A 24,081-nucleotide genomic window follows, 5' to 3' on the forward strand; every position below is an offset into this window, starting at 1 on the left:
TAGTAAAAATTTTATAGTTGCCCCCTCCCCCCCCCCCCCCCCCAAAAAAAAAAAAAAAAAAGTAATTAGTGATAAATCATGTCGTTTAACTTACACCTGGAGTCCTATTTGGGGAACTTTAACGCCATCTAGTGGTAAGAAAAAGCATAATGTAGACACCTTGAAAAACGGGATCAGCTGGATCAGTCAAAATGTTTTCTGTCCAAAATTGAGCAAATAGAAAAAAAAGACTGATTAAACTACATTGTCAGATATACTTAGCACATAAGGTTGAACCCCTCACAACTGAAGTGCTTTGAAATCTATCAGAAGTCGATTGTTTGCCATAGTGATCAATATATTCTTGTGTTTCTTGTGATGTCATAGACTCAAATTTATGCAAAGCAGAATTAGGAGGGTTTTTTTCCTTCGGTGAGCTTTTTGTAAACATTGCATGTTGTTAAGTCCCACAATGTAAATCCATACTCCAATCCATACTTTAAAACAAAATACAACACTGTATAATATTATTACATATGATTCATGAAGTCTTTCTGATATTAAGTGCAAGTTATTATGATGTAGGGAATCTGTATCATCAGTGACAGATCTATATAATTATTAATTAGCTATACATATATAAAACAAACAGTTTCATCAAAATGGACCATGCTTTGCTATCGGCTCTATTTTTTTGAATTTAGAGATTATTTTTGTTGTTTATTGAAAATAACTTTCTTTCCACTGAATCTTAACTTTTCAAGTTCTGCTTCTCCCACATTACTAAGAAATCTTTTAATGATTTTAAAGCTGAAGCTGCGCAGCATCAATCACACGTGAACAGCATGAGACAAGACGTATCTTGACTGGCATCACGGAGAAGTTAATACATATTTACAGTGACATGATGTTATTAAATAAGATTCTAACCATATAGAAATGAATAATACCACACAACTAGCTTATTTAGGATTTTGGTTCTTGGTAACTGTAGCTGTTTTTACTCATAAGGTCTCCATATCCCTCATGAAGGGAAGCCAATTACTACAGGGAAACAAATGTTAATGAGGCACTTGACATTTAACTCCATAATACTGTCACTTTGCCCCCTGCTGCTCCTTGAAATAACAGCCAGGGAAGACTGGCAGCCTTTGAGGGAATGTAGTTACAGCTTATTGAAACCAGATATTTACTCTTTATAAAGAGACACATTATAGTTTTTTTTCTAGTTGTCAGACAATAAATAAGATTAAGAGTTTCCTGTTTGAGGTCACCTAATATAAACAAAATTGTGTCTATTTGCCAAATTCCACCAATAATTGATTTTTTTTTTCCACTTTTTTCAAAATCAGAGGTTTTTATGCATTTTGTTAATGTTCAGTATCATTGCCTTTCCTCTAAACTCTACAAATTTAAATCATGCTGTACAATTAGATGAAATGTTTATCTATAAAACAATTCATTAGTATAATTATTTACAATGCAAACCAATTGAATTGTTTAGCTTCCAAAAACTGTTGTGGTTCATAAAAAATAATAAGACAGTAAGTCAGTTGAGTGTGCTATCATTATATGAAAGAATATCACATAAATGAATAAAAACAATAACACAGTGTAAAGCCTCTTAGAATGTCAGTAAATAAAGAGAAATTATACACACACACACACACACACACACACACACACACACACACACACATATATGTTTTGGACAAAAAATATCACATCCAGATTTTGTCAGGTAATAATTATGAGGTGGGGCATCAAAAGATGTTTAAGGTGAATAATGAAAATTATACAGATCACTCTATTTATTTTTTTCCTTTCCTCTAAACAGTGCTTCTCAATTCCAGTCATCAGGCCCCCCCTGCTCTGCATGTTTTAGATGTGCCTCTATTACAGAACAGCTGATTCAAATGATTGCATGACCATCAAGAACTACATAGGGCTGTTAATCACCCACAGATTCAATCCAGGTGTGTGGCAGAAGGGAAACACCTAAAACAGGCAGGGCAATAGGGTGTGAGGACTGGACATGAGAAACACTGCTCTAAGAGAACAGTCCTTACTGAAAATAAAGGCCATGATAAGGGAAAAGATCTACTTTCCCTTATCATTACTCCTAGTGTAAAAGTCTATTGTACAGAAAAAAATGGAAGTACTTAATTTTTATTTCCAAATGATTTATAAATACTTCCTTTGGGAATGTAGTTTAACAGGAAAATTTATGTCAAAGAAATACGTCTCCTGATATTTTCCAATCTTCCTCTCTTCTTTTAAACATCAATTTTTGTCAGGCTTTCAGGTGTAATAATGTCATTATAAGTTCAAAAATATTCCTCTATGTTGTTTTTTTTTTTTAACTATTGCTCTGTCTCAGCTTGGCTGTCATCTCAGGTGAGAGACAAATGGAGACTTAGAAGATGAAGGTCGCACCACAGGTTGCCTTCAACGGCTGCATGGAGCCAATCCTGGAGGCAGAGCCACCGGTGCTAATTGTTTGAAGGAGGGAACCTACTGAAGCCTTCCTCCTCCTCATCTCTTGCTATTAATCTCACTTCATTGTTACTGCTTTGTGTGTGGCGAACCCTGTGGAAGATAAGAGTGATTTGATAGCAGGAACCCAGCTGCTGCTCAATTTGTCTTGGTGGTAAGTACAAATTTTTTTTCTAATTGTGAGGGGGAAAAAAGCATTAATTGAACGATATAACTGTTAGTATTTTTTTTCAAAGGATATCAACTTAAAAACAAGTCAATTGATGTTTCTGCTGACTTTCATGTATACTGATACATTAAATACATTTTTCTTATTTGTGGTGAGCAGTGTTAACTTTAATTCTTTAATTCTGTTGTTGGATGCACTCTAATATTACATGCAATTCATTCAAAAGGAGCTCCAGCATTGTATTAAAACAAAAGTGGAAGCATTGCACTAAGCTAAATTGGCTATATATAATATAAATATGTATATGTATATATATATTTTAAGAGTAACATGGTAATGTAAAATGTATTTACTCCCGGTGGCCGGATGACGCCCCCAGGGAGGGCTCTGCCTCCGCTCTCCTGCCCTCCTCCTTTGAGACCCTCCCTGCACCACTGGCAGCTGAGACCCAGGGAGCAGAATTAACAAGCAAATTGAAACAGACTCTAAGCTGTGCTTTTCACATGAGTTGCTGACTAGATGTGATTCAGAGTTTTCTCCTCTTTCTGTCCGCAATGCACTTTTTAATTTGCTGCAGGGCGGCAGGTTTCAGAGGCAAAGCGGAAGATGTCTAACAACATGGCCAAGATTGCAGATGCAAGAAAGACAGTGGAGCAGCTGAAGCTGGAGGTCAACATAGAGAGGATGATGGTGAGCGAGCATCTAATGGGACTACAAATAAAAGTCAATACCTTAATTACGTCAGCATAAATCATCGTCGAAGTTTACCCTGTGTCTATATGTACTCAGTGACAGGTTTTTGAAATGGGTCACTATCTAAGGTGGTGGCACGAGCAACTGAGAAGCAAAAAGTTGAGTTTTAAAGTTTCCTCATTTGGATGGAATGAGGAAACTTTCCATCCAAACTTAGTCTGTTTCACATGTAGGTGTTTTCCTACTGGGAAACCGCCTACATGTTTTCCCAGTAGGTGGGAAAACATGCCCACACACCTTGGCTGACCAATGATGCTAAAGTTGGTAGCCATATATCACAGCTTCTTATCTGGCACTAAAATGCTGTTGCAGCGTTTTTGAATGAACCCGAACTGTATTTAATCCTCTGTGGTTAAAATCCTCAAGACTTAGATTGACCAGACCTGATGTTTCCTGGAGGAATAGGTTAACACTTGTAAAATTTTTATTTCTTTAAAAAAAAAAAAACATGACGCATTTTAATTTTGATAACCTTAAACTTAAGTGTAAAACTCATAGAATCAACTTGAAATGAATCATTCCATTTTGTACAAAGTATTTTTGACACCTAATACTTTGTAGTTCTTGAATGTTCTGATAAGTTACATAAAAAGATAACATGGTTGTCAGAAAATGGTAAGTTTTTTGCTACCTAAATGTTCTTTTTCACTAAATCTGCAAAAACAAAGGATTTTTTTTTTTTTTTTTTTTTCTTAAGCATATGCACTGACTGACGGCACTTTTTAAATTTCGTTGTTCTTGTGACAATGACAATAAAGATTTATCTATCTATCTATCTATCAATCAATATTGTATATTAAAACAGTTTTAAAATTCAATTTAGCTCAGTTCAGTTTATTTACAAAGTGCTACTTTATAGCAAATGTCGTCAAAAGACACTAGAAGAAAAAAAGTATTCAATTTATATATGGAATATCTACATCTTTGGAATAATCCTGTGAAAAATATTGACAGATTCAAATTAAGACATGGTTTTAAATGTAATTCTTGTTGCACAATGCTTGATGAAATAAGTGTCAAATCAATATAATCAAATATGTCCAAAAATGTTGTCCTATCTTTAACAACCTATTTTTTTCCACAGATATCCAAAGCAGCAGCAGAGCTGATGTCCTACTGTGAATCTCACGCTAAAGAAGACCCTCTGGTGACTCCTGTCGCTTCATCGGAGAACCCTTTCAGAGAGAAGAAGCTATTCTGTGTCATACTCTAACTCCTTTGTGAAAAGTCGGCAGAATATTTTTTTTTTTTTTTGTGCATTACTGTTAAATCAATCTTTAGTGACTTTCCAGATGCGAATGAATGATCGTCATTTCGGCATGATACAGTGGCAATAAAATTTTATTGAAACAGAGTGCAAAGTTCATTTGAACAGCCCAACACTGTTGCCTTGTGCACACGGTTTACACATTAACCAAATCATATATCTCTGTTTTCACTGCATGCATGTCATTTCCTCTAAATCTCTCGAAACTGCCTTGGCTTTTTTTTTTTTTTAATTTAGTGCCAACGGTTTATCAAAAGCTAAAAAGGAAATGCAAAGGAGATTTTTTAATTTTTTTTAATTTAGATAATTACTGGAATGATCTAAATATATTTTTAAAAAGCTTTTTTTTTTTTTTTTTTTTGTAAAACCACAAAAACCCGAGTGGGTTTTCAGGTGGCACGCGCTGCTTTTGTTAAATGAATGCCTGCGTAAACAGACGCTGCCTGCCTGGATGCGTCTCAGAGGGATGTGCTTCTGCTCACTGAAGCCGTTGCAAATGAGGGGTGTGGTTATGTGCTGTGGCAGTACAGGTTAGGGAAGAAACGCAACAGGTGTGCACGGTTTACACAGAGCAGGGAGCTCTCGGTGTGAATCTGACCGGCAGGGAGAACTAAAAGCTTTTTTGGGGGATTAAACAGCTGAGAGAAAAAAGGTATGTTTAATTTAGCCATTAAATTGGAAAAGGAGATGTTTATCTCAACATTTAGCTCATGTAAAATCAGCTGCTCACCTGATTCAGGAAATGGAGTTTGCTCTGCTTTGTGCTTGTCATGCTCAGGTTTCTTGATGCTGGCATTAGAGTAGATGTAGGTAACGCAGAAGTCACGTAGTGTCAAACGAGGCGGATCAGGAAAAACTTGTCTACCTGACTCAGGAGGTGATTGTACACACCCATAGTGTATGCCCAGTATCACACCTGTGTGTGTGTGTATATATATATATATATATATATATATATATATATATAAAAATCTGTGAAGACTAACTTCCCTCCATTGTTTTATAGAAACTGGAGTATGTTGGTGTATGCCCAGTATCACACCTGTGTCTGTGTGTGTATATATATATATATGTATATATTAAAAAATCTGTGAAGACTAACTTCCTTACATTGTTTTATAGAAACTGGAGTATGTTAGTCTGGAATCTTGTTTTAATTTTTTTTTTTCAGCTCTGCCTACAAAGCAAAAAAAAAAGGTGAGATTTGAATGCCAGTTTTGCAAGACAAATAAGAGACTATCCTGTCGGTAAATAAACCCTTCCCGTTTGGGTCGGATGCAGGATATTCCTGACTGTTTATAAATTAAACTCCTGTTCAATGACATTAAACATCTGAGGAATGTGGGTCTTCCATTGCCAGATGCTGTTGTTCAAGCAGGTTAGCGAGTTTCATAACTTAACATCTCCAAGCTGAATGGTTTTTATGGCAGAAGAGATAAGCTGACCTAAATAATAATAATAAAATCTGTTGTGTGTTTGTTTGTGACATGACTAAGCAAAACTACATTTCTTTTGTTTTCAGGCCAAACAATGGCCAACTTTGGAGGACACGCTATACCAGGCACTTTTTTCTTGTTGTATGGCTTCTGGCTAACAGTGAAGCATGTCCTGCAACATTACTGGAGGACGAGCCAACCCAAAGGAAGACAGGGCATGCCTCCTTTCTTAAGGAGGATGGAATACGTTGAAGGAGGATTCAAAATCTTTGCATCATTTGTCGGTCAGTTTCCCTTCAAACCCACGCTAATTCCATCGGTCGTCTTGAATCTTTGCTATGCAAACACGTTTGATGTATTTTATTTGGACTTTATGTGATAGAACAACATGAAGCTGCAGGGAAATAAAAATCTACAAATCCTGGTATTTGTTTTCAACCAATTTGTGGCAATTACAGCTGCAGTTCTTTTTGAATTGATTTTTTTTTTGCCCCCTTCATTTTTGAAAAATAGATCAGTGAGATGGGTGGAGAACATTCTAGTACATAAATATGTACATAGTGTTCACTTTTACACTGCCATCAGTCTTTCCACTCTTCCCCAAAGTCCAAATTTGTTAAATGCAACTGGAACGGTTACATCAGAACATTCTTTGACCTGCAGCTCCTCCTTACTTGGCAAAGACTCCTTGACTGCTTTTTATTTTTTGATTTAAAAGTAAAGGGGACTAAGTTGAGTATTGTTTGGAAAAAGAAAAATAAAAGGTTGAAAACCAAGATTCACTTTCCTTCAGCTGGGATATGATGTTGGTTGGTTTGTAACATCATATCCCACGTGGTGAAGCTTGCGGTTTGCTACAGCACAAAATGCTACATCGCCCCTTCATCTGATTTGCATGTTGTTTTGACTGTGACAGGCATAATGGTGGAGCAGTTTGTTGTGGACGGTCCACACGCCCGCCTCTATGATCGGGAGAACTCCTCATGGGTCAAGTTGATGAACTGGCAGCACAGCACCATGTATTTGTTCTTTGGGATCTCAGGAATAGTGCTGATTGCCAGCGTAAGAACCAAACGGGTGCCGGTTGGTGCCGACCGCCTTGCTCTCTCCTTGGCTCTTTTTGTTGAAGGTAAATAACTTTTTTTTTTTTGTTGTTTTTTTTTTGTTTTTTTTGCTTTTCATTGCTCATCTCCGATGTGTGTAACACGATATTATTTGGATCACCCAGGATTTCTCTTCTTGTACCATGTGCACGGCCGGGAGCCCCTGGATGCTCACGTCCACACCCTGCTGCTGTATGCCGTCTTCGCCGGATCGGCCAGCACCATGCTGGAGGTCTTCATAAGAAACAACATTCTTCTGGAGCTTTTCAGGGCAGACATGTTCATGCTGCAGGGCTCTTGGTTCTACCAGGTGATCCGAGAAAGGAGATTTTATCTTGTCTGACTATTTGTGTTATTTAGCGTCTACCTTATCTTGCTGACTTACGGGCAATTTGAAAAAGTATTCACACACCTAAAACTTCTCAAGCTTTTTTAAAGCATATTTGACTCTGACTTGGCTTTAGTGACTTTTGCAATGACGAATAGGCAAGAATGGTAGTGTGTAAATGTTCAAAGAATCTAGAGACCAAGACAGAAGATAATTCTGACATACTAACTCACAGGTGCTGAAGACTTTTCACTTTAATTTGTAAAGGGGGAAAAAAAGTCCTTTACAAACAAAAGGTTTGTAAAGCTACATATTTTAAAGCTACATACTGCACATATAAAGTATGTAGCTTCAAAATGACCAACACAAGGAAGTTCAACGGTTGCAGACGCGATTGTAAGACACTGTAGATCAGTGATGAGCTATAAGGAGCTACGTGAGGCCTCTCGGTACCATGATATCCCTTTACAGTAGAACTAGAAGGTATACATTCAGAAAGTGAAAACAAATTATCTGTTTTAAAACGTTTTTCACCCCAAACAATCAGTTTTTGTGGCGGGTTAGTGCTTAAACTTTTCTCAACGTGGACTGGACTGAAATGCGCAGAAATCAAAGCGGAAGACAGACAATCCTAATCCGCGCATGCTTGTTAAATTCAGCTGTAATTTTGCCTCTAACTTAACCAAATATGACTTGTAAAGGTTGCCTTATTGGCTCCCTTTGTCGTTCCAGGTTGGAGTTGTTCTTTACCCCTTAAATGGAGACAAGTGGGACCTGAAGCAACATGACAACATGATGTTCGTCACGATGTGCTTCTGCTGGCATTTGGCGCTGTCTCTAATTTTGGTCTCTTTCACCGCCTCCATAGTTTGGTTGTAAGTATCTCGTCTATCAACCTTTGCAGGATTTAAAATGTTGAATAGTTAAGTAATAGTGGCCGCAGATCAGAACAGAATAAAGTATTAGGAATACACTTAATTGGTTTCCTCACAAACTGAATCAAGAGGTTTTTTTTTTTTTTGTAAATGGATGAATAACATCCAGGTGTCTTTTTTATCAAAAATATTTGCAGATTTCTGCTTTAAATTCTATATTGGTGGAGTTGCTTGATCATAAGAAGATACTATAACAGCGGTTAAGTGGGGCTCTAAATTAACATTATCAAGATTAACCGGTGCTGGAATGCAGCAAGAAAATTACTTCGATTACATCAGCGCAGAAAATACTTGAACAATGGGCAGAGTGTTTACAAAGGTGTTGGTGGAAACAAGACCAGTGGATCTCCCCCCAAACCCCCCCCCCCACACACACACACACACAATAGTGGTATCCAGTGCTGTGAAATGCTATTTTTCCACTTGCAGATTTCTTCTGTTTTAGCTATTTTGGTCACACTCAAATGCTTCACATTAAACCGATTTTCTTACGAGACTCAAGTGTTTATAACAATGTCATTACATCACTGTTGCAGGAATTTTGGCACATTCTTATTTGCTGTTGTCCTTTCGGTTGTTGAGCTGTAACCCACATTCACTTGAGCTTAAAGCCACAAACTGGCAGCCAAGGATTCTCCCTGTTTTCTGCTAGAGAGAAGACTCTGTAATTAACTCTGTTGATTATAAATCACTTTTCTTATAAAGCCAGGTTGGTTTTGGAGCCCTCTATACTTTTAAATATGCCAAACAAATTCTACTTCACAACGGTGTGTGTCTAATTTTAATTATGAATCATCTTCAGATAGATTTCATATAGATCAAATTAAGTTTCTGTCTGTTGAATGATTGTGGTTTACAGTGGATGAAAACTCCCAATACATCATATAAAAGACTGGTGACTTGGCAGACATCCAGTAGACAGTCAATGAGAAGTTCCACAAAGAGGATAAATAAGAGCTATTTGCTAAATGAGAAGGCCTGAATGCTGCATTCGAGTGTATCGATATAAAGTTGAGTGGAAGGACAAAGTTTGGTACAAAAAGGCACATCACTACCTGCACTACTTGTCTGCACTGACAAAACCCAAGAAATAAAAGCACACTTAGTTTTTACCAAAGGCGTGCACGTTTAGAGTTTCTAAAGTAAAATTAATGCTTGCTATATTTTGGTAATCAGGTCTTGGGAATAAATCTGATTTTGTTTAAATTAATCTCCAGAAAGTGTTAAATGTATCATCTCCTCTCAGTTTGAGCAACTTATTTAGAATCTTAAAACCAGTTATTCATAAAATGTGATTTTTTTTTTTAAATTAGGGGATTGTGTTTCTTTAACACTAAAAATCAATTTGCTTAGAGCTGCCTCTGATCAATAAATGGTGTATCATTAACTACAGTCACTTTCAACCTGCCATTGCTTCCTCTTACTTTTACTTTGCCAGCGTAGTGGCAAAGTAAAATCATGTAAAGGTTATAAAAATAAACTGCCTTGCCTTTATCTTTGTTCCAACAGAACCACAACAAGATTCTCGGCAAAAGGACGGGACGTAGAGATCGGAATGCGAAACACTTCTTCTAAAACCAGCTCTCAGAAAGCTTTACTTGAAGAGTCGGATGAAGAGTAAAACGACGGTTACTGCTCTCTCCATTTTCTGTTTTAAATCAAAATTTCATTTCATTGTGTGTTAATAATGCTTCATATGTTTAAACAAGCCAGATGTTTGGCCAAATAAACTTTATCTTTTTTGAAATAAAAGTAAGACAAATCTGGATATTACTGTGGTTTATTTGTTCTTTAGGAAAAAAGATTTCAAAAAAAGAAACGGGAAACCAGGAAACATTATGACCCGTTTTTAAATACACCATCTTGTAAGGGAACACAAATCACAACATTCAAATAAATCCAGCCACATCCGATTTATAAAATTTTCAAATGACAAACTCATTCAACAGCAAGTGTCTGGAAATCAAAGGGTCCATCGTTTTAATCACTCTGCTTCCAAATAATTTACACTAACAGCGTGGAGATCGTAAAGGAGAAAACATTTCAGAAAATACCTTAAATATGTCAACACTCTCAAACAGAAAACATGTCAACCCTCACAGTAACGCGTATCGCTGGTCAGGTCATTGCTGAGGAGCAGGTGGAGGATCGGGTGTACATTTAGGTGATGGTGCTGTCGTGACAACCACTGTTGAAACGGGTTTGGGGGAACCGGCTGCCACGTGCTGGAGCTGCTGAGTCGGGACCGTTTGGATCCGAACCTGAGGAGATTTAACTTGGTGAGACTAAACATGTCCTGGATAACTTTCATTTAATCAGATAAGAAAACAGAATGTGAGTGAAACGCGTTCAGAATCAAAGCATACAGCATAAATGAGTTTTGCAAGCTTTTGATGTGCGTGTCGACATACGGCTACCTTGACTAGTTGTCATAGCGACTTGATATGTTCAGTTGGCACATAATCTTTATCAATAAAAAATATGTTTCTTAAACTTGCATATTAGTGGGGGCAAAGACAAAGTCACCAAGTTATTTTTAATGATCCTGAATGCCTCTCTGCTACACTTCCCATAAAATAAAAGCCTAAGGAGAATTTTAAACTAGAAAAGTTACTCGTCTTTTCCAGTCATTGCGCATTAATGACTGTACATTAAGGTGCAAACATTTCTACAACCAAGCAAATTATTTTTACTTACTTACTTGCACAATGTTAATGGATAAAACGGAATCCAAGCTAATAAAATAATACTTTTACATTCATAAATGCCAAATTTAGATAACAAAATAAGAATTGAAAACAAAAAAAGAAAAAGAGGTTCCTTAATGTAATCGATTTTTCAAAAACATCTGTTGATGGATTCATAATGAAAATTTTAAAAGAATGTATTAGCGATCACAACATTTTCCATAATGTGCAAAACAGTTTTCTGGAACGATGTCATTGTGTTTCGTGGCCCGTACTGACCTGTGTTGCCTGGCCTTGCTGCTGAAGCTGCTGGAATTGTTGTGCGGTGACGAAACTGACCGGCTTGTTCCCAGCTATTAGCTTTGTGCCTGCAGGCACCGTGGTCAGGATGATGTTCCTGCCCAGGCTGCTGATACTGCTCAGGAAAAAAAAAACAAAACAAGTCATGTTAAGAATAAAATATAAAGAGAAAAAATTTCAGGCTGAAGAAAGATTTTTTTTATTTTGATTTAAACTCAATCAGAATCGCCACTAAACAGACTCACTTTGTATTGAGGTTCCCTTTGACTATCGGAGTCGTCACCACACTCTTGCTCTTCAGGGGTTGGTTGAGGACGGAGTGGACAGTGATCCGTGCAGGTAGCTTTCCCTACCGATCGCAATCACAGCAAAGAAAATATTAACCGCCCCCCCCCCAGGTCAGCTGGGTGGATTATTTAAAATAAGTGCTACTGAAGAAATCAATAACTCCCTGAGCAAGATTAGCATTTGCAGTAAGAGTCCCTCTGCATTATAATTAGATGTAATCAGAGATCATCTCCGTTTCTAACAGCTCAGATTTCAGCTTAAGTAATGTTCGAAACATTGGCAATGAGATTTCTATAGTCGAGTTGAAACAAAATATCTAAAAAAAAAAAAAAAAGAAAGAAAATTGGTAACTCTGTGAGAACTACTCCATTCTTCCACAATGTGATTGTACGACTCCTCCTTTTACAGCTGTGGCCAAAGGTTTTTCAATAAAAACCTTTTTAAACTGAAGTTTAACTTGGCTCCCCTCACAACAAGATGAAGCTCTGAATCGGTAAAGTTGGTGGGGGGGAAAAAAAAAATGCTCAAAAACATTTGGCCCTAATTGCAAAAGTATTCAAACACTTTTACATATTTCAAAAGACAAATTTAACTCACTTATTTTTCGCTTGATTGACACACACGATTTGTGAAGAGGAATGAAAGCGATACAAGATTTAAAATTTCTTTGCCAACCAAGAATCTGAAAGGTGCGGTGCTTTGGGTATTGTTTTACAACATGAAATTTTATTTTGGGGTATCAGAGTGAAGAAAGCACAACGGGACTTCACATGACACTTCAGATTTTAATTTGTAAAAGAACAAGCTAACAAAAAAACTGAAAATTGTGTATCCTTTTCCATCCCCCTCACAATGATGCTGTACTTTTGCTGGCTTTTCACATAAAATTCCAATAAAACACACTGAAGTTGGTGACATGTTTAAGGATTTCGAACACTTTAGACCCTTACGCTAACATTCTTTTGGTGAAAGACCTTCGGTTTTACCTTCAGATGGACATTTTCTTACCGTTTGTGTCGTAACAACCGAAGCAGGGACTTGTCTCACAGTCGCCGTAGCCGCTCCCAATGACAGCGGCGAACCGGAGGCTGCGGGAGCCACGGTGATGCCTTTAGCTCCGGCCACGACGCTGGCTGCCATGGTCACAATGTTGCCACATGTAGACGCTGCTAGAGGTTTGCTGCCACAGGCGGTTGTCATGGTGATGGTCTGACCCTGCTTCTGGGGAATGACCCCAAGGCCAGGCATTATGCGGATGGTTGCGCTGCTCTTGTCTGGGGACGCCACGGTGGAGAAGGTCCTGGACTTTTGGTCGGCCACGCTGACGGCCAAAGTCGGCATCAGCCTTATGGCTGTGTCTCCTCCAGTCTTCAGCAAGGTGGAGGCGACGGAGCCCGACTTGCCCGTCTGCGCCTCCGTGGTGCTGGGTGGGGTAGCGGAGGCAGGCGACGGTGAAGGGTGAGGCGGCGCTACATGCAGCGTGGCCGATATGCTCTTGCTGCCGGCGGCGGCACCGCCCAGGAAGTCAGAGGTGAGCTTTACAGTCGCGACCGGAGATTTGGCAAGAGTGGCCATCATGTCCGGGGTTATCCGCAGCACCGTTTGGCCTTTGGCGTCGGTGGTGATGGAGGACGGGGGGAGGCGGAGGACGTCTTTACCCTGGATACGCAAGTTTGTTGCAGTTATTGGAATTCCTCCTCCACCTGGAGTCTTCATTCCCAGCTGCCCAGTAATGGAAACCTGAAGCAGCAGGAAATGAAACTTTAACTCAGAAATCACTGACTTTTTTTTTTTTTTTAGATATATGGATTTTGGTTTCATAACCAGCATTTTCAATCACAACGTCAGCCTCGCATGCCGGGATAAAATTCTTCACCTGTTTGATGTTCGGGGACGTGACACCTTGCAGCACAGCCGGAGGAGTGGGGTTGTTAGCGGGGCTACCTGGCGATCCGGCCTGAGGCTTGGTCACATTAAGAGCCGACACAGAGAGGCTGGTTGGAACCTGGACAGGACTGCTACCAGACGGACTTCTTAGAGGCACAGAAACAACAGCCTATTGCACAAAAGAAAAAAAAATATATATATATATTAGTATTGTTTAAAAGAAAAGTACAGCTACATGATAAGTGTTTATATTCCTGGAATGTCACTGTCTTTTGTCACAGTACAGTTAAAAACTTCAATGTGTTTTATTGGTGTTGATCAGACGGATTGAGGCGGACATCAACTCATCACTGGTCTTCATGTTTATGTTCTCTAACAAACTTCTCCGCAGGTTGCTGGACTCACTGGGATTAACTCTTCTTTTCTAATTAGATTACTTCTGTCTCCATTACTTTTGAAATAAGCCCAAAACAATTTCTATTAAAGTCGTGCATATACGTCAAGTGAAGAATCACAGCAAACTCTGCAATGCTTCGCTTGTGAAAGTAAATCTGTCGGGCCTCACCTTGGCGCAAGGACAACAATCCTGAGTGCCACGCTGCCAGGCGGGACACAAAAAAAGCAAAACACACTTGGTGACAGATGCAGGGAGCTTACTGCTGATGCTAAGAGTTTAGCAATCACAGTTTGTACTTGCTTGTAATTCAGATCAGATCAGTTCCTAAAATAGCTCAACCCAAGACAGACAATGCTTAAATGGCGCTTTATAAATGCATGTAGGTGAAGATCCACCTGTGGGTACGTATAATTATAGAGCTACAGGTAACACTGCCTGTTGTGGAACAAACAGTGTCTGCAGAAATCTGGTGTTCATTTTAACAGAAACTACAGTTCTCTTTCACTCAGATCTGCATGATATATTTTCAAGTAATTCACCCAAATAAATTGCTTATAAGGGATTTAACTTGTTTTGTTTCTTTTTTTAAAGCGTAAATAAAAAAGCAGGAGCCAAACAGTTTACCCTCTGTGTTTCATGTACCTGTGAAATGCCCTTGGCTGCCACGGATACAGGCATCCGGATCTGGTGTGAAGTCTGATGCACCAGAGTGGCCTGCTGAGCGGCCGCCGATGGACCCAGACCGCCGGGCTGAGCGGAAACGACCCGGACCTGCGGGAGGGAGCCCGCCGCCAGGTGGCTCACTATCCGAGCTGCCTGCTGGGAAGTCACCGGCTGGGAGGCCGGCGGACAAGCCTGACTCGTGGGTAGGATCGTTCCCAGCTGAGGCAGCGACGGAGGAGAGACGAGGAGAACTCTGCCAGAGAGAGAAGAAGAAGAAGAAGATGCACATTCAAACCGGGCAGATGAAATCAAAGTATTGAGCAAAAGAAAAGCTTCGGTCCGACTGACCCTGGGCTGGTTTTGAGCGTGTCTGGAACTCCGGTCTTTGTTGGTGTGGTAGCAGAGAGAGGCAGAGGTGATTTGGGGGTCCCGGGAGTGTTTGGGGTGGGAGTCGTTGGGACTGGGGACATAGAATTACAGCCCAGGTCTAGTCCGCCCTCCAGAGATCCGGGTGTTTTGCTGCTTCCGTCTTTACTTCCAGACTTCTAACAGTATGAATGCAAATATGACCTTCTTTTGTAACTAAAAGCAAAAGCACTAAATCATTTAGTCAAACCAAGGCACCAAATGATAAAACGCCCCTAAGACTTTTTCACATTGCAAACTTCAATTGCTTCAATAGGTTTTATGTGTTAGACCAACACCAAGCTGCAGAGATCCAAAGCTCAGGTGGGAGAATTGTTAGTCATTCATTTCACAAATACAGCTTTTCAAATAACATCTCGATAAAACCACCGAAAACCTAGAAATTGCCATCATGAAAAAGTTTTTTTTTTTCCCCCAACGGTGGGTCAAGTCAAAAAAGTAGATACTTAAGAGTGAAAAACTAAATGCAGACCATTTTTATTTAATACATTTTAGATGGTGAACTCACCGGTTTCGATGCTGGTTTGGGTTTTTGCTGCTGAGCTTTTCTTGCTTTTGCAGCCGCAGCTTGAGCCTGATGGATCCTCTCTGAATGGAGCAGAGAACATTGTAGCCTCACACTGATTTGAGCTCAGGAAACAGAATTGACTAAAACTTGTACACCAATCTGGTAAATAGCATTATAAAAAGCAAAGCACACAAATCTATCTCCAGTAAACAATAACTTTCAATTTTCAAAATTGTACTAGTTTTATGTGTTATGTGTTTTTCTAGAGCAGATTCCTGCTTACCGAACTCTTCCTGACTGCGGTGGCGGTGCAGGTAAATCCACAGTTTGCGGCCGATGTCGTACTTCACACAGGGATCCTTCTCATAGTGAAGTCTGTCCAGAGCCCCGCTGACAACTGTGTTCACCTAAAGGGAAGAGAAACTGTCTATTAACAAACGTCCAATGCAAAGTCAGCATCCATTTCTGCAAAGTGAACAAAAAAGGTATGTAAACCCGCAAACCCTGACATTACTCAAACAAAAAGCAGGATAATACAGGAAAACAATCGCAGTACTTGTGCACTTGTGACATCTGGAGCAAGGAACTGCGAATCTTTTAAAAGTTCACAGATTTCCGCCCTTGTTCCCTCTCCATTGGGTAACCGGGCAGCTGCATCCCGAACTGGGGAAAAAAAAAAAAAAAAAGAAAGAACGATAAATAGATGCAGGATTGGTTTTCAATAATGTTCTTTAAAAAATAAAAAACCCAGCAAACTGTTGCTGCCCGATAAAAGATTTCTAACCCAGAGAGAGGATGGTGACGTATGGTGGACGGTCCGAGCGAAGCAGTGTGTGTTCTCTGGCTTTGTTTAAGGACATTTCCTTATCAAACACGCCTTTAACTGGCCCCACCACGGACTCGAAGCCGTGCATCCTGAAGGTAAAGGCTTTGTGAGGCTGGTTATATCTCTGCTGCTCCTAATGCACGAAACATAAAATTTAGAGAGCTTACGTCGAGATTAGGTGTGAAATAGTGTAAATACTGCAGCAGCACGCACAAACCTGAACTTGAAACACCTGTTTCTCATCTCCAGTGCTCGGCCGCACCACATAATCGGTTGAACTGTAATAGTAAAGGCAATAAACAGTTGTTTTGACGCTGCAAAAAAAACACAAAAAAAACCCCCACAAAATATGGTAACATGTTTAAAAGCTCACAGTTTGGGAGTGGAGGATGTAAGCTCCAACAGGTCTTCGTTTTCTGTCTATATAGAAAAATAACAATAAAAAAAACCCCCAAAGAAACAGCGTTATACAAAGTGAAAATCTGAAAATCGTAACAGTACTTTAAACTAAAACTGAATATTTGTACAACTTTGACAACAAAGTCTTTGGAGTCCAGCCAGAGTTGACAGAGCGCACTGAGGTCCTTTTCTGTGTCCTGGGTGGGACCTGAAAGAAACCACTGGTTTGAATCCAAACATTCTGGACACAAAACACAACCATCAAGAAGGGAAGACATTGAACGAGCCGTCTTACCGATCCATCTCCACTGCTGAAATTCATCAACAAACTCCACAAACGGAGAAAAGCCACTCGGGAGCGCCATCATGCCATCTGATCAACAAAAAAGTGAGAAATTTGACTTCTTACATCCCAGTCAGAAGTTTAAATACCAGCACATTAATCAAGGATAAAGTCGTTTTGCAATAGGAGAGTTGTTGGTTCAATTCCAGCAACATAAAAATTCAACCCTTTGGACATTTATAAATAATGTTATAACTTCAGGTTTTAATGATTAACTTCCTGCAATATTTGTCTGAATGTCCTTTACCAAGTTGCAGAAAAGAAGCTTCCACCTTTAAAATCAACACGTACTGAAACTCGCAGCGTCCAACAGGGACAAATCAAATGTCTCCTGGAGAAAAGTGTTATTGTCAGACACTAGTTAGACCAGGTTTTAAAAGACCTCTTGATTTTAACCCCGCGTGAATTAAAAGGAAATCCACTAAAAAGTGAAAGTTTTAAACTTTCGTCTTTAAAACCGCTATTCATGATGGGAGTAATAAGGCTTAAAATAAAAATTAGTGCAAAACTTATCATTTCAGCTTCCAGTGTTGATTGTAGTTTACCTTTAGTCTCTCCTGCAAGAAACTGCAGAGCTTGAAGAACTAGATCTGACCAGCATGAGGCAGATGAAAACCAGGTGTTGAGCGAACTGGCTGGAGAGGACTGCCAAGTCTGAACCTTTTCCTCCAACTGAGAGACAAACATATTAGCTATGCGGCGACACAATTGATTGTATTTCCTGTTAAAGTGGCACTTTAACAGGAGGACATACCGTCAAGGTACTGGCAGGACCCTCTGCTCTGAAGATGTTTTCCAACAAGCTGAAGAAACTGGCGGTTATTTCCTCAACTCCAACAGGGCTGCTTTGAGCTTCCTCCACAATTCTGCAATAATAATAATAATAATAATATAATAATGAACAACCCAAGACTCAGATTCAAAGATTCAAAGCAACAGTTAAAAGCTTCAGGATGATGGTCTTGAGGAACGAGACTCACTCCTCCTTGATGTTGGCGAGAGGTGTGGAAGGCGCCTCTGGCAAAGAGTTGATGATATTCACTGGCGGGACTGAGCAGGAGTCTGAAGGAGTCAGAATTTCACAAGGATCCTCAGATTCCACTTTTATTGCCTTGAGTCTCTTTTTCTTTCTCTCGTCTCTCATCTTCTTCTTGGGAAGCAACAGATCAAAAAGTGCTGAATGATAAAAAAAATAAATAAATAAATAAAAATGAGGTCAGGTCTGAGTGAAAATCCTAAAGGAAGAGCAGTTTACTTCAAGCAGATTTACTTACGCAAAGCTCCCTTCCGACCAATGTTTGCTCTTGAGAGAACGTCCCCAAGGTGGATGTCAGAGGTTATCAAGTCTGGATGATCCTTGCGACACCAAAATAGTCACAACATGCACAAGGCAAGTTTAAATCCTGCAATTTTTTTCTGCTCAAATCATAACTTACTGGCTGGCGTTTCCTTTTCTCACGATGGTGATGCAGCATGACCTTTAAATCCATTTCCCCCAATTCTATTTTCTCTGTAAGAAGAAAAACAATATCTTGAACACTGGGCGACGCATTTTCGGCTTAAAGCAATGCTGTCACCTTTAAGGCCAAAATTCACTGACCTGTAATCTTCATGTCTGGTGTAGAGAGGCTAGGAAGAACTCTGAGTGAGACGGTAGGAGTGGGAGAGGAAGGAGACTGAGGGGCTGGATTCCACACTGACGTGTCTAAGACACACGGTGGAGGAAAACAGAAATGTGATGGTCAACGAAATATTTTATTACTATATTGATTTTCTGCTGTTTGGGTGTTTTCAGTTTCATTCAGCTTATGAAATAAGAAATCAAAATTCAGTTTAATTGTATTGAGCCCTGAGGTGACAACCTTCCTACAAAGTTTTGAAAATATTTCCAGATTCAAATTTCTGGAGTTGCCTTTTTTTTTTTTTTTTTTTTTTTTTTTTAGCATTTTTTAAAAGCAGAAATCAAAAAGCTCTCAATACATTTATGGCAGAAATTTCTATGGATGGGTGGATACAGACAGAAGGACGGATGGGCGGACGGATAATGAACAGGTGAAGAAATTGTTAAAATAAACATTTTTAGAGAGTTGGATTAGGAAAAAATAAAGAAAATTTGTTTCTATGCTGTTTCTGTTCTCACACTTATTCCTACACAAATTTCAACTTATATACAGGGAAATACCGTCTGCAGCGATAGATCTCAAACAAAAGACAGACCTTCATCATCAGAGGAAGCATTGCTGTCCTCACACTCAGCTTTGACCTCCTTCAGGATGCGGCTCAGTCTTCTTCTCACTCTCGACTCGCGTGTTTCAGCCTGAGTCCTGTTTGGCAGCCGCCGTTTGGGCGGAAAGTCCAGACCGTTCTGAACTGCAAAGTCGAGCAGCTCCTTTTTCAAAGACAATAAAAAGAATTGTAAGCCAAAGGAATAAGATGTGGGCAAAATGCAAATAAATTATTACTATGCAGAAATAAATATCTGAACCTTTCTGGAAACAAGAATCTGCTTCAAGAGTCTGTGGTAATACTGCTGAAGGGAATGCAGCTGGCGCTTCCTTTGGGATTTGGCACACAACTGTCTGTACTTGACCACCTCTGGATTGAAGTAACCATCTAGATGAAGAAGATCAAGATTGTAATAAGGAAGCGCAGTAAAAGTTCATTCAGTTACATTTCAACAGAGATGTGGTAGGTAAATTTCGTTCAGTGTACATTTTTAATTAAGTCATGGTAACCTTTTGTTATATACACTCAAGATTTCCCAAATTAAATGGAAAGCAAAGCATCACTTATAACCAAGAAATATTCAAAATCTGTCTGAAAAATGTGAGTATTTATGACCTTAGACAATAATCTGTCTTTAAAATATTAAAGCACCTCTGAACAGCCTCTGTGCAAGATGGAGTGGATTTCCAAAGTTAAAGTTGGTGTTGTTGAACAACTCCCTGATGGTGCGATCCTGCTCCTCTGTGTTGTTGTCAGGAAACTGTGGCAGAAACTGTTGAAGATGTTGTCTCTGGGAGTCTGTCAGCACTTCATCCCAGGTGTTTTCACTCAGCACAGAGAAAAAAATGTCAGGCTATGGAAAAAGGAAACAAAAATCAGCATGCTTGCAAAAGCGCAAATATCATCTGCAAATGTGCTCCAGGTTCTAGATATCCAAAATCTTACATCCTCCAGCAGATCCTCTGGGAGGTCCACCTTACAGTTCCCAAGCAAACATTCCTCTGTGATTTGTCTTTCGTCTTCCTCTTTAGGCTCCAGAGGGTCTGTCAGCATGTGTTCAAGAGGATCCATCCCTCTCGGCACCAAGCTTCAAACAGAAAAATACAAGACGACCACAAGGTCTTTCTGATCTTCCTCCTTCTTTGCCTTCTGCAACTAATCGTTCACAGTTTCTGCCTACGAACGTTCATGGTTTTACAAGGAGGTGGAGAATAACTTATCAAAGCCATTCTTCTCCAATGTCAGAGCAGTCTGCGGGAATCACAGCAATACTTTCCGAAATAAAGTTAAGATAAAATCATGTTCCCTAGCTAATCTGACTGATAATAGTGACCTAGCAGCACAGATATAAGCTAACCTTAACTTAAAAAAAACACACAATGCTAACATTTTAACTTTACCAGTTAGCACAGGCATGATTTCGTTTAGTGTACATTTTTAATTAAATGCAATGTAGTAGATAAGCGAAAACAGAAAGTAAATCTGTCTTACCTTATAACGTTTGTTTTTGAAATAATGGGGAACTATTTCCCTGTTGCACTCTTTTTTTTTGTTCTACTGGAAATGGATGCTAAACGTGCCCGCTGCTGCCCCCAGGAGGAAATTGACTGTAAAGACATCCGTTCATTTCCACACGAAATGTAATAAGATAAAACTGTAGTTTTTCGCTGTAAAATGTTTAGTGGTATGCTAATCGGTTCGTTAGGATTTTAATATTGTTCTTATTATTTTCGACCCCGTCAAATATAAACTTTAGTGAAGCCATGAAGTATTGGACATTTCTTTAAATTATTGCACAAGCCTATATAATATTTCACACTTTTACTTTTTGTTCAGCACCCTCTTCAGCTCCTGGAATACACAGTCTGGCTCGAAGATGGCGGATAAAGTTTTTATGGTAAGTTGCTTCTAGAGGTGTATTTCTACAGATGGGTCCAGGGAAAAGGGAGATGACATCGAGTTTTTCCACAGATTATCTATCCGTCTCATGTTATATTGTCACAACATATTTTATAAAAGTTTCATACTGCAGCTTTAAATCAACTATACCCAGAAAAAAAGAATTCTAAAATATTTATTGTACAAAAGAAAACAACATGGTTACCAACAAACAACTATTTTTTTTTTTTTTAGTGACGTTCTTCAATATCGTTTAGCGTACACATACACTGGGGCAGAAGTGCTATATCGGGCTACACACCATAAATGGAAAAAAAGAAGAAGTTTTTTTTTGTCCTCCGAAGGGAAAGAAGATTGTGGTGCTCTAACACCACCTGTTGTCTGTCTGTGCACACCCTTGATTGTCCTGTATTCCTTGTGCCTCATGAAGAAATCCTTTCTCACAGCATGATGCTGCCATCGCCATGTAACAGGATATATTCCACAAAATTTGCTTCTTTGCCATGAGAAATTAGTAGAAGGTCAAAATCATGCAAACGACAATTCAACTTCAAACCGGATTAATATATATATATATATATATATATATATATATATATATATATATATATATATATATATATATATATTAGAAAATAAATAAATAAATTAGTAACTGCATTGTATGAATTAAAAAAAAGTATTACAACAGTTCAAAAATATTGGTATCTGTCATCTTGTGAAGGTAAGCCATGTGAGTTTGTCTGCTTGCTCCACCTCTTCGTGATGCTGTTTCTGAACAGCTGTGAATAATGAACAGTCAATCCCTGAGCCTCATAACTCAGCCTGGGTCAGCCAGTGGCAGCAGGGGGTCACATTGATTTTTCGTCCCTCAGAAATCTGCTCTATGTTTGGAACACAACAGCACTCCGGAGTCACAGATCCGTGAATGCAGCCGATTCCCGTTTCTCTCAAGGTTTGTCTCCTAACACCTTGAGAGGATGGCAGAAGGCGCTGACGGAGAGGAAGAGATCCAGTTCCTGCGTACAGTAAGTGCTGTTTGCTTCCATTCACAGCATGGAGTACGAGTTTTTTTTTTTTTTTTTTTTTTAAACAATGCAAAGTGAAAACTCTTAGCCGCTTCTGTGACTTGTTCTTTACTTAGATTGAATGGAGACAGACAAAGACAGGTGGCTGCTATTGTTTGCATTGTTCTGTATTTATATCCCAGCAGGCTCTTGATATATTAGTTTTGTCTCGTGACATATGGAACTACAGGCCTCATCAAACAATGGAAGGTGTTAAACAGGAATGTCTGACAGCAGTTTTAACTTCAGATTGACCTTTTTAAGGCAATTTAAAAAGTCAGTCCTGTAAAACAAATAATGTCAATGGTTGTATAGGAGTCCACTTCCATGCTCTGTTAGCAAGAGGAAGATGAATAAAGAAGCTCCATGACATTTTTTTGTTTAAGTTTTAGGCATATGCAATGTTTGTAAGAATAATATTTGTAATTTTGAACATACATGGAGCTAAGGATATAAGCAGAACTTTATACCTATAGATGAATGAACTTGAATAATTTCACTCAGTTGATCTACACTTTATGGTTATACTGCAATGTGGGTTCTTCTTGTGGTCTGAATAGTCAGAGTAGTTGAAGTTGTTTGAATAAATTTATGTGATCAAAACTAGTTCTCTGTTTAAAAAAAATAGAAATGATTGCACTAAAGGTTTTCAGACAATATTTTAGTGATCCTAACTATATTATGCCATGAAAGATTTTCTTGTTCTTCATTAATACCAGTCTGTTACGGATTCAGTAATGCTTTATATTTTACCAGAGCCTGAAAAAAAGAAAACAAAAGTACATTGCTCATCAAATCTCTTCTAAATTATTAAGATTTAGTCATTTTTTTTCATCTTACCATTTTTCTCCTGTGTACTTTCAGTGTATTACTAAGTGTTAGAGACATTTAGTTTATTTTTGCTGCAGTGTCCGTTGCCGGTGTGTCATATTTCCCTTTTTGATCTCCCTGCCACCGCCTGTTGAAGGACACTGTGGGTTGGCAAACGGACTGCGGTAATGTTACAGTCTTTATTTGGAGGGTCAGTGTTTGTACTCCAACATTGTGTTGCTCACGTTTTTTTTTTTTTTTTTTTTTTGTCCTGAACCAGACTCTGAATATCTGCTAACTACATTTCAGGGCGTGGGGTGCGTTTAAAGTGCTCACATGCTGGTTAAAATGTATCAAGTGTTAAAGAAGTCGTTTGCAGAAACAAGTCGTGTGTGAATGCAGTGACATGACGGAGATTAGATGTGTCTTCAGACATTGTCCCTTGGTGTGAAACACAGCACTATATGAAATATGTGAGCAATGTGTCATTAAGTTACTGTCACTCCGGCGCTGTTTAGGCTTGAACTCAGCTGGCTTCTATATTTACTGTGTGAGGATTAGCAGGTTCAAAGCTTCGCCCAATTCAGCACCTGCTTGCTTCAGTCCATGCGGGGGACAGTGCTGCTTGATTTATTGCTGTTTCTGCTGAGATCGTAGCATCAAACAACGTAAAAAGCTGCAAGGAAAAACATAGGCTGAGCTCATGTTTTACACCGCATGTTGCCAAGGCTAAAGGAAGCGACGCTGGGACAGAGTCTGACTGTTGCCATGGCAAGGAGGCCATGCTTTACAGAAATAATGGGACCTCTATTCCTTTTTTGTTTACAAAAAGATTTAAAAAAAAAAAAATTCCCTTCTCACCCTCCGTGGGTGGTCTCTTTCATCCTCT

At 39.1% G+C, this 24,081-nt stretch overlaps 4 protein-coding genes across 8 annotated transcripts in view; 3 read left to right on the plus strand and 1 right to left on the minus strand.

Moving 5' to 3' along the window:
* Window positions 1-2,039: 2,039 nt before the first annotated feature.
* On the plus strand, window positions 2,040-20,546 carry gng8 (guanine nucleotide binding protein (G protein), gamma 8). 3 transcript variants are annotated; one of them, XR_001425933.1, is made up of 4 exons: window positions 2,050-2,629; window positions 3,222-3,334; window positions 4,482-4,661; window positions 20,536-20,546. XR_001425933.1 is itself a non-coding variant. In XM_015040190.1 (3 exons), exons 2-3 carry the CDS (start codon window positions 3,251-3,253, stop codon window positions 4,608-4,610), a joined length of 213 nt encoding a protein of 70 aa, XP_014895676.1. In that variant the 5' UTR covers window positions 2,040-2,629; window positions 3,230-3,250; the 3' UTR covers window positions 4,611-4,751. The 3 variants fall into 3 exon arrangements, 2 of the variants coding, with proteins under 2 accessions (XP_014895676.1, XP_014895665.1); XM_015040190.1 differs by lacking the exon at window positions 20,536-20,546 and having other exon boundaries at window positions 2,040-2,629; window positions 3,230-3,334; window positions 4,482-4,751; XM_015040179.1 differs by lacking the exon at window positions 20,536-20,546 and having other exon boundaries at window positions 2,051-2,629; window positions 4,482-4,751.
* tmem45b (transmembrane protein 45B) lies at window positions 5,071-10,231 on the plus strand. 2 transcript variants are annotated; one of them, XM_015040167.1, is made up of 6 exons: window positions 5,071-5,316; window positions 6,187-6,384; window positions 7,017-7,229; window positions 7,329-7,513; window positions 8,264-8,406; window positions 9,976-10,231. In XM_015040167.1, the coding sequence occupies exons 2-6, from the start codon at window positions 6,195-6,197 to the stop codon at window positions 10,085-10,087; spliced, it is 843 nt and encodes a 280-aa protein (XP_014895653.1). In that variant the 5' UTR covers window positions 5,071-5,316; window positions 6,187-6,194; the 3' UTR covers window positions 10,088-10,231. The 2 variants fall into 2 exon arrangements, with proteins under 2 accessions (XP_014895653.1, XP_014895645.1); XM_015040159.1 differs by having other exon boundaries at window positions 5,072-5,313; window positions 6,185-6,384.
* nfrkb (nuclear factor related to kappaB binding protein) lies at window positions 10,233-21,001 on the minus strand. The gene is made up of 26 exons (XM_015040062.1): window positions 20,908-21,001; window positions 20,362-20,503; window positions 20,068-20,269; window positions 19,676-19,803; window positions 19,408-19,579; window positions 18,791-18,895; window positions 18,627-18,700; window positions 18,465-18,546; window positions 18,171-18,366; window positions 17,945-18,056; window positions 17,736-17,862; window positions 17,143-17,220; window positions 16,979-17,055; window positions 16,822-16,868; window positions 16,666-16,726; window positions 16,407-16,581; window positions 16,179-16,285; window positions 15,906-16,029; window positions 15,623-15,702; window positions 15,037-15,233; window positions 14,668-14,941; window positions 13,618-13,797; window positions 12,750-13,481; window positions 11,699-11,802; window positions 11,433-11,568; window positions 10,233-10,727 (listed from the first exon to the last, which is right to left on the minus strand). Exons 2-26 carry the CDS (start codon window positions 20,485-20,487, stop codon window positions 10,590-10,592), a joined length of 3,834 nt encoding a protein of 1,277 aa, XP_014895548.1. The 5' UTR covers window positions 20,488-20,503; window positions 20,908-21,001; the 3' UTR covers window positions 10,233-10,589.
* Window positions 21,002-22,154: 1,153 nt separating this feature from the next.
* LOC106952220 (ryanodine receptor 1-like) overlaps window positions 22,155-24,081 on the plus strand; it is a 54,640-nt gene continuing 52,713 nt past the window's right edge. For both annotated transcript variants that reach the window (XM_015040209.1, XM_015040219.1), the window contains exon 1: window positions 22,155-22,343. In XM_015040209.1, the coding sequence (XP_014895695.1) occupies window positions 22,296-22,343 (48 nt within the window). In that variant the 5' untranslated portion in view covers window positions 22,155-22,295. The remainder of the gene's footprint in view (window positions 22,344-24,081) is intronic.

This window comes from Poecilia latipinna, unplaced genomic scaffold (assembly GCF_001443285.1).
Source record: "Poecilia latipinna isolate Pla-1442-1.1 unplaced genomic scaffold, P_latipinna-1.0 Scaffold30, whole genome shotgun sequence".
NCBI lineage: Eukaryota > Metazoa > Chordata > Actinopteri > Cyprinodontiformes > Poeciliidae > Poecilia > Poecilia latipinna.